The 9,455-nt window shown below is 42.3% G+C and overlaps 1 protein-coding gene and 1 long non-coding RNA gene across 4 annotated transcripts; both read left to right on the top strand.

Moving 5' to 3' along the window:
* Window positions 1-747: 747 nt before the first annotated feature.
* On the top strand, window positions 748-2,012 carry LOC143350830 (uncharacterized). Of its 2 annotated transcripts, none has more exons than XR_013081288.1 (3): window positions 748-1,292; window positions 1,384-1,830; window positions 1,895-2,012. It is a non-coding gene; the product is annotated as an uncharacterized LOC143350830 (long non-coding RNA). The 2 variants fall into 2 exon arrangements; XR_013081282.1 differs by having other exon boundaries at window positions 1,370-1,830.
* Window positions 2,013-2,398: 386 nt separating this feature from the next.
* LOC143351779 (purine nucleoside phosphorylase) lies at window positions 2,399-9,451 on the top strand. Of its 2 annotated transcripts, none has more exons than XM_076783683.1 (6): window positions 2,399-2,714; window positions 6,957-7,051; window positions 7,226-7,404; window positions 7,618-7,793; window positions 8,659-8,849; window positions 8,914-9,451. In XM_076783683.1, exons 1-6 carry the CDS (start codon window positions 2,605-2,607, stop codon window positions 9,135-9,137), a joined length of 975 nt encoding a protein of 324 aa, XP_076639798.1. In that variant the 5' UTR covers window positions 2,399-2,604; the 3' UTR covers window positions 9,138-9,451. The 2 variants fall into 2 exon arrangements, with proteins under 2 accessions (XP_076639798.1, XP_076639797.1); XM_076783682.1 differs by having other exon boundaries at window positions 7,196-7,404.
* Window positions 9,452-9,455: the final 4 nt, after the last annotated feature.

Raw genomic sequence — 9,455 nt, 5'->3', positions numbered from 1 at the left:
CGCGTAAAATTCTTTACGGATAACGTGTTTCGCGTTGTCGCGTTACGGGTCAACGTCACAGTCGAACGAGAATGAATAATCGATTTCCGCTTCGATTACGAGAATTTAATCTCGTCGATAATGAACAAAGAATTCGTACGATATCTGATATTATCCGAACATTTTCCCTTTTTCGCTGAATTATAATATCGGAGTCTATTTTTCAACGGACCTCCCCTTCGAGAGACACATTATTCGCAAAGTGTAATCTCGTTACATTTGCCACGATAAAATTGCATGTAATCGCAGTGCAATTATACGATAATTAGTTTTTATGTGCTTTGAAGATTTATCATAATAATCACATCGCGATTGGACGGTAATTATCGTACGAACATATAATCAGATTACATTTTGCCCAACTGTGGTTCCATGCTCGAATATGCATGCCAAATTCGGTCGCCTTATTATCAATGCCAAACATACTTGAAAAGGTTTAATATAAATTTTCAAGCTTAGCAGCTCCACGATTGATCGACCGTACAATTTAGACTAAGTTTATGGCGGCAATCATGGCGCTATTTACCAACTTTGCTCATTGAGTAGGCACGGGCCGAACGAGTCATTGGATGTACCCAAGATATTCATTAAAAAATATCTAAATAGTAAACAAACGAGGGACTGTCGCGCAATAATAATTGGCTGTTACTAAGTTGGTGGTTAACGATTATCAGCGCGCGAAGATAACAAATTGTTTATGCGAAATGGGTTTTGTTTTTCTTCGACATCGGATTAAGCAACATCTGATTTAAACAATGTTGTCAGATTTGATCGCACATTGCGTCATGTTCGACTCGTTACACGGGGCAATATGTGCTATCCAAAATTCACATGCTTTCAAATTGGCCCGCGCCATCACCGGAAAGTAAATCTGCCTTGGAATTGACTGCCAGACCAAAACCTACGCAACTTAAAATTTGTCTTAGTATTTATTTTATGTATCAACTTGAGAATTAATTGTTTTCTTTTCAGCGTGAAAAGTCAGCAGCAACAGTTTGATTCGTTCTATGCAACGCAAGCTTTCTGTCGCACGATTTCGAAACACTAGTGTGTAAAAGACTAAAAATTATTATACAGGTTTATAAAATATTAATAAAGGTATTCTTTGCAGGAACGACGGATACTTTTGCGAAGGCGGTTCGACGAAAATTGGATCCTCAGAGTTGAGAGCTCGTCGGCGATAATTTTGTAATTACAAAGATCACAGCGACGTCGATAACGAAAGAACTTGAAATTATCTCGGAGAGCAACAGGTTCGAATTGTAACAACGGAACGGGAATAAAGGGGACGCTATTGCGTAATAACGAAATATCTAATCTAAAACAACAGATTTACTTTTTCAGGCGAGTGCTGTTCGCCGAGAGAAAGCCAACCGAACTTCCTACTTATTAGCCAAGCAAGGTGTACGAGTTTTACAAAGACAGTATGAGCGTGTGATGTAATTAACACACTGGCGCCAGGTGACACGCATACGCATCATTCAGATTCTTTGAAGAGGTACGGATGATGCGTATACGTGATTTTGTCTTAAAATAAATTGATAAAACGCTATTAACCCTTTGTTGAAGCGAGAGACTCTCAAAACTTCAAATCCCATCGTTAGTTATTGGTTAGAGCACACTGTGAATGAGAAGAGAAAATTGTGAAATATGCCTGCTCCGTTTGAAAGTTAATTGCTCCAGAGAGCGTACGCCCACATACATATACTGTCAGTGTTTACATCCTTACTCCAGCTCACAGTCTATCAGCCATATTCCACTGTGCTACTGGATACGCAAGGCCCCTCTACGGTAATAACCATTTATTGTTTTATAGTGAACCTATATTACAAACTTTATAACGAACCTATATTAGAACAGGGATGTTTGAATCCGACATTTGGTCGTCTTTTCGAGGTAAACACCCCACTGTGCGTCCTTCGTACGCGTGTCGAAACATCGTCCCGATGACGTCAACGCGTTGAGGAACTCACGTGCCCATGCATCGGAGCTGTCACGCGTGGTAAGATCAATCGTCCAAGTTGCAAATATTCGAATAATTGCTCATGTTCGTATAAGTAACCTTTGGAGATAAGATAAAGGAGGAATACGGTGGATTAAAGTAAGAAAGCTTCGCGAATAAGCGATCGGTGAAATATTCAAGAAACAGCTATCGTCGATAGCGATATTGTCGTGTGAAATAAATAACAGTGCACTGTTAGCAGTGTCAATTGGAGCATTTAGTCCGTAATGTGTTATCATCGCGAGCCCCTACCTTTCACCGACTTCCCCACCATCTTGAACTCCGTGAGGATTGGAGGAGGGCTAGTGTATTCGTCCGAAACGATTGGCCAGTTCGTGTGAGCACATATTTTTTCCGTTGCGCTGAGTTTCGTATAAAACAGCCAAGCGATTGGAGCTGCAGCTCACTGTCCGTAGAGTTTCGTAAAATCTACGATACGGAACGTTGTATCGCGCGCGTTGACCGACCGTTAACGAGTTCTCCCCCTTTTATTTTTCATTCCTTTCGCGCGGATTCAACGTGGTGCGACACTTCCTACTGGCTCGATCGGCGCTGGTGGAACAATGGCTTTCACAGAACCCGACATCGTCAACAGCAACAACCATTACCGGCCGATCAAGCGATCCACGGATGATGAATTCTTACACACGGTCCTTAAACATCAATATGACTCGTAAGTTGATTGCATGGAAACTCAACATTTTTATATACACCCAGTCCGAACTAAGCATGCTTCTTTGTTGATGTGTACGGTTGAAACGATAACGCGCGTCGAATGTTTTCATTGAGTCTCGTCGCGTTGGAAGAGGACCGTTAAAGTACAATAATGTTTATTATATGTAATTATTTCTATTAGCGCTACATCTTGATTCTCGCCAGACTGTTCCATAGGCGAATGGAGCTCGCGGAATTACAGTGAAACGTCAATCCATTTACAGTTCGTTGCTTTTCTGCGAACTCATTAACGTCGAAAGAGTTTGGCACTGCTAGCAGACTGGCTAGTAGCTGAATACATATTAGGAATCCTCCAGAATGCGTATGAAATTTCCAAACACAACTAATTGCTCAGAACTTTTCTGACCCTCTTTGTGCACCGCAGCCGCGCGTTATTCGCTAGCTAATTACAAAAGTTAATGGTCTACTATCGAGTTACCGCCGATCCGATGATATTTATTAACTGCAAGTTATGTTCAAGTTTTCAATCTACAATTTTTCGAACAATTTCTTCGTATCGACGACACGACATTTAATCCTATCAATACTAACAGTGATTACAATTATCAATTGCATGCTCGTTATATTCTAACGGTGACTATAATCACCCACTTATTTCTAATTCCAATACAACTTGCGTAATAAACCAATAATGTACACGCTTTGTCTTCGCGAATAAGCTTGCCGTATCGAGAGAGTTAAATATCGCCGCACGATTCTATAAAATATTCGACGAAACTGTTGCATTTAATAAGGAAAATACGCGAACGAAAAGTTAAAAACATCGATGCTGAAAGTAACGTTCCAATATAATAGGAAGAGAAAGAGGGAACTTGTAATCGTCGATTTATCATCGGCCGACGACAAATTTTTTTTGCAGTTTCGTAATCCGTTTCATAACAACATCGCTATCGTCAAAGCTACGGATGCTCTCTGTAGCTCGAGTGTTACTCCGACACTCCGCTGTTTCTCGTTGTGCTATTAACCCCTCCGTGCACGGCCCGCCGGAGCTCCGAAACGGCGCGAAAATTGCGGCCCGATCGAACGACACGGAAGTATTTTTTATTTAATTACGGTACTTTGCGTTCGGCTATATCGATCGTCTATTTTATTCTCCGTGTTACGTTCACCGTTTCGCTTGCCCGGGATGAATTTTTACTCGATACATTTAATATTTACCGCGCACTCTGCTTCGACTCTTCCTTCCGTCGCGTCCCGTTCTTCCCCCGGTCCGTCGTTCGCGCTCGAATCGGCGCATAGAAATCCAGAGTGACATTAAACTTTTTGCAAGAACGGGGAAAAGTTTCGCTTGAAACGCGCGCTCGATATTCCCCGTATCCCGGAGACTTTTCCGCCGCGCTCTTATCCACTTGGCGAAACGTGCGATGAGAAAATGGGACGCGGTACCTGAAAGCGGCGCGCACTTCACCTGAGCGGCGTCGTATCGTTTCGCGAAACAGGCGGGTCATCGCGTACAGGGGGGGAAAAAAGCGTATCGATCTTCGACGCGGATAAACGGCGGACGTTTAAAGCGTCGATGCGCCGTTCGTATCCGCGACCGCGACGCAAAGTGTCGCGGAACGATTAAATCCGTAGAAGGAAGACGCTGCGAGCGTTTCGGACCGCGGCGCGCATCCGTATTCGAGATTAGAGCCGGCGATATTCTAGCCAGATTCGCGGAGGCCGTCATTGAATCCACGCTATGCCTCCGAGCGATGCGCATTCACGTCGTTATAATAATCGTCGACCTCGCATTTGCCATTCATAACGGGGACCGTACAATCCCGTTTTACGATGGAGCATCCGCGAATGCGGTTGGTCTAATGACGTTTGGCATACCCGCGGCTATATCATAACTCCTCCGCGAGACGCCCGCCCGAACCGATTCTCAGACACGCGTCTGAATACCGCGGATTCAGACTCAGACTGGCTAGATCGGCGACGGGAATGCATATTCAACCGTATTCGACGAGTTATTGTTCGATGTCCCTTACGGCACCGCATTCCGATCCTCGTGGCGAGCTCTCCGTCTCATTGTCGCGATTGTCGGATCATTCTCTGGAAATTTACCAAAGCAATTGGACCTCGTCCATGCTTCGAGTTCGAAAATACTTTCTTTTACATATTCGTTATTATTTATTTATGTGATCCTTGCCTAGCGGGCTTAGGGCGACTTACAGTTTGCGCGTGTACATTTTTCTGGGCATACTTCGTAGATAACTTTAAAGGCAAACTCTACTAATTGAACTCCCTTCTTAACACAGGTAAATTAAAATCCATACTGCTAGGTTTCTCCAAGAACTCTCTTCTTGTGTATTCTTTTGCTATCGTACGAGATAACAGCAGACCAGGTTTACTCGCCGTGATTTCGCAATTCTGTGCAGTCGCACTGGTGGTCGTATTGTTTTGTTATATCGAAAATAGTTGTATAATCGAATAAAGAATACTCAAATGTCTGTAATAGTACTGTAATGTCCTCGGTTTGCTCTTCCAAAGTTTTCGAGATCTGAGCATTCTCATTTACTACAGGTAGACTCAAATTAATTTCAATAATAGGCAAACTAAACATAAATCTATATGAATATATGCTTTCAGTGCAAATATATTCTACTAAACTACTCTTGAGCAGAACTTTTATAACTGTATTTTGAAAATAGGGGTAGGAGTGGGGAAATTACCTCGTCCGCGTCCGGCGCATGCGCGGTAGTGTAGCGCGACAGTGTAGCGTGGGTCGCGGGGACGCCATGTTAGTCACTCTGTTTGAGATGCTTTTGAGTACTAATGGTTTGTGTATTTTGTGAGATTTTATAGTTTGTTTTGTATTTTGGAAGTGCAATATGGGTGCCCAATCTGGTAAGTCATTTAATACTTTTATATCGATACAATTCAAGGATTCACATCGAAAATTCTTAGTTACGAGCGAGATTATGAACTCTTTTGGTATGTATAAATACATTATTGTAGTATGAATAATGAATAATAATAGATATTTTATAAATAGGCAGTGTAGCAGCGTGGGTCTTCCAAAGAAAAGAACCATTAGAAGGTAACCATTTAGCAACAAGTGGTTTTGTGATCCAGCTCTAGGCACTTGGGTGAAAAGAGTGGACAAAGATATTATTCTTGTTGTTGGCAAAAGTCAGCTTCTCAAGCATGGTGATAGTAGTATGTATAACACAAATGTGAAAATTGTGAGTGTTACTCTTAAAAAGAGATATCAAAATGACAGAATCTTGATTCCCACAAGCGAATAAAGAAATATGTGTTCTTCAATGCATGTGTTATTGTATATATTTCAATACAAATCATGCAGCGAAACAAGTGCTGAAAAATATTAATAAGTTTCTCTATAAAATCTATTCCTACTTCTCCAGAAACACACATTGGAAAGTATGTTGGTAAAGTCAAAGGTAAGTGGTGTAGGCTAGCACTCTACTTTTTAGGTAAAGAAAAAACTGTAATGTCACAGTCAAGTTGTATTGGCTTTTGGAAAGAGGTAATACATCTATATTTAAGAATACTATAACACTTATTAATTTATGTGGATATTGACAGAACAAAACTAAGAAATAGATTATTCTGCTTTCAGATGTTGCAACAGGTGAAGGTGGAGAGAGTGAAAGTAATTGTTATTGTATTGTATTGTATGGTATATCTGTGGGTAACATCTATTTTGAGTATTTACTCTTCTTTTTGTGTACTTTTGCAAATATACTCTGTTTTGTATACATTTTATACATTTATTATCCTTCTGTCAAAGTTACTCCCCCAATAATATTGTATGTAACTGTGCTATTTATACAAAGTCGAATGATGAAACAACTCGACGTGTTCCGCCGTCTCTGCAAAGATGTCATCATCCTCATTTACGCGCGCCGCGTGTTATTCCCCATTCCCCCACTCCTGCTTTTCCAGGAGAAATTCCGAGAAGTTCTGCTCGCCTGGCAACCCTAGATTCCATAATATTCGAGGCACTTGAAATTTAAAACTCGACCGGTACCTAACTCTCGGTAGGTAGAATGCACAAAATAGCCGGTTTGATACGCTATGCAAATTTGGCCAGAGCGTAGAAATTGCATTTAGAAAATATTGATCAGGGCGAGGACAGAGATTTAATTGTACGATCTTGCAATTTTGTAAATGAAAGGCGAGCGAAAGCTAAAATAAAATTTTATTTTATTTAGTTAAAAAAACGTTTTAGGTACACGTTCGAGTCACTGCAGGAAACGGCACAGTATTTCTTAGACCGCATCAGAATCAGGCCGAGGATTGGAATAATATGCGGCTCTGGAATAGGTTAGCGATGTTTCATCCCCGATAGCTTTGGTAAACTGCACGTCCGCTCGCTTCGATACACGCTGAACTGCTTATTGTTGTCGTTGGTATTGGGTCTCGTTGCACATGTATCGCTAGTTTATGCGTTTTCTTATTCCCATACAGAAACAATTGTACAAAATGAGTTGTGTCCAGGTTCGCTGGCGGACATGCTCGACGACAAGCAGGCCTTCTCTTATGAAAAAATCCCCCATTTTCCTGTATCGACTGTCAAGGGTCACGCAGGTCAGATGGTCTTCGGTTATCTCCAGGGTGTTCCGGTCATGTGTATGCAAGGGAGGTTTCATCATTACGAAGGTTATCCGCTCTGGAAGGTATGTACGCTCGCAATAATTGCGATCCTCTTTTTTTTTTTTTTTTTAAATCACAGACTTATATTTAATATAAGGCGATAAAGGCATGCCCAAAACTCGTTACATCTGCTTTTTTTAATTTCGTAAACGTTTATAATAAAAAAGATAACTCGCTGTAAATTTGGGAAAATTGGGAATACCAAATGCTTATTGTTCTCTCATTTCCACGGACAGTGCTCGATGCCAGTAAGAGTTATGAAGCTCGTGGGCGTGACCCATCTGATTGCGACAAACGCGGCGGGAGGTCTAAATCCCACGTACAAGGTTGGCGACATTATGATGGTGAAGGATCACGTGAACATGATGGGTTTTGCGGGGAATAACCCGCTTCATGGACCCAACGACGACAGGTATCTTCTTCCTGTTCTCCCTGTCCGTGTCGCGTTATGAAACAGTTCTCGCGTTACTCCATTCATCCGCGTCGTACAACGAGGCTTCTTTCTCGAGCTGTTCCGGGCCTCCTTTACCCTCCTCTCGATTTCCAATTTTCACGTCCGGGGACGAGCAAAGCGATCAAAGCGTCGTCGCGACGGGCCAGAAATTAGCGTCGTGCTCCGATCGCGTTCGAGCGAATCGACGAACAGCCGAAGAGGATTCGAGTGCGATGAATCGAAAGGGACAAGCTAGAAACGGGAAAATAAGAATAAAAAATAAAAAAACGAGACAGCCCGGGTGAGATTCATGGCGTGAACGGCAATGAATTCGAATCCGCTTCAGCTCGACAAAGGCTTTCGGGTTCGTTTCCGGAAGGAAAGTCTTGGACGACGCTTGCTCGCGGATCGCGAAGCTACCGAATAAAATTAATCTATTCCGTCGGAACAACCCCTTGAATCGGATTGATGAACTATTTACCCGACGACATAAAGAATCTGATCGATGTATTTACGCAAGAATTTCCCTCTAGCTTCCCGCGTTTCCCTTCTTTTTATTTCTTTCCCATTCATTCGATCTTCCGTATCTGCTTTCTCGTCTCGTTCGTTTTCAGTCGAGCTTACGTTGACCTTTCATCCGGCAGCCAACGAAAATTGGCTTCTTGATTGTCCATCCCCCTTTTTCCTTTCCCTTCGTTGCCAATCCTATGCATTAATGGGGTCCGTGAAACACGGTTGCCGGTTTTTCTACTCGAGGATTGTTTTCTTAGAGGCGGGATCCCGTGAAAATTCCGTCCACCGTTTTGAACACTCTTTCATCGAGTCCCATTTGTTCGTTTTTCAGATTCGGTCCGAGGTTCCTACCCATGAACCATGCCTACAACAAGTATCTTTTAGAAATAGGCCAACAAGTAGCGGACGAGATGGGCATCGCCGACATTGTACACAAAGGCGTCTACACGTGCCTGGGTGGGCCGAATTTCGAGACCGTCGCGGAAGTGAGGATGCTGAAAATGATCGGCGTCGACGCCGTCGGTTAGTACCAAGGTTTTAAAAGGTTAAAACCTCGGATCAGCTCGATATTTGTCTATATTTTTAGGTATGTCCACCGTTCACGAAGTAATCACTGCCAAACACTGTGACCTGGAGGTTTTCGCCTTCAGCTTGATCACGAATAAGTGCATCATGGAGTACGGGAACCACAACGAAACGAATCACGAGGAAGTGATAGACGTAGGAAAGGCGAGCCAAACGATGCTCCAGGAGTACGTGTCGCGTATCGTGATGCGCCTGCAGGATATTATAAACGAGGAGACGAAATGATTCGAACGATTTTCAAAATTTTCTCACTTTTTTTACATGTTTAATATAAAATACAGCAAAGCAGAAACAATGAAATAATTTCATTCGTTCTCAGTGAGTTCTATCAGCGTCCGAAAATGAGAAGCAACAGTGAAGTCAGTGATATCGTTCTTATATTTTTCTGAAAGTATTTCGTTCGCGATAACTAAAAACGCTCCCGAGGAAGGTGCAAAGTTTGCAGGGGAATAAATAGTGCTGTGGAACTATCTGCGATTTCAAGAAATGTTCCATTGCACGTTCCACGTTTGTACAAAATTATTAATAAAGACGGATCTACGG

This window comes from Colletes latitarsis, chromosome 2, assembly GCF_051014445.1.
Source record: "Colletes latitarsis isolate SP2378_abdomen chromosome 2, iyColLati1, whole genome shotgun sequence".
NCBI classification, from domain to species: domain Eukaryota; kingdom Metazoa; phylum Arthropoda; class Insecta; order Hymenoptera; family Colletidae; genus Colletes; species Colletes latitarsis.
This window is presented reverse-complemented; position numbering and strand designations above follow the sequence as displayed.

Excerpts from the sequence above, each read along its gene's own strand:
- LOC143351779 (XM_076783682.1), top strand. The coding sequence starts at position 2,605 with ATGGCTTTCACAGAACCCGACATCGTCAACAGCAACAACCATTACCGG. Across the intron at positions 7,052-7,195 it reads AATATGCGGCTCTGGAATAG|AAACAATTGTACAAAATGAG; the intron begins GTTAGCGATGTT and ends ATTCCCATACAG. Across the intron at positions 7,405-7,617 it reads AAGGTTATCCGCTCTGGAAG|TGCTCGATGCCAGTAAGAGT; the intron begins GTATGTACGCTC and ends TTCCACGGACAG.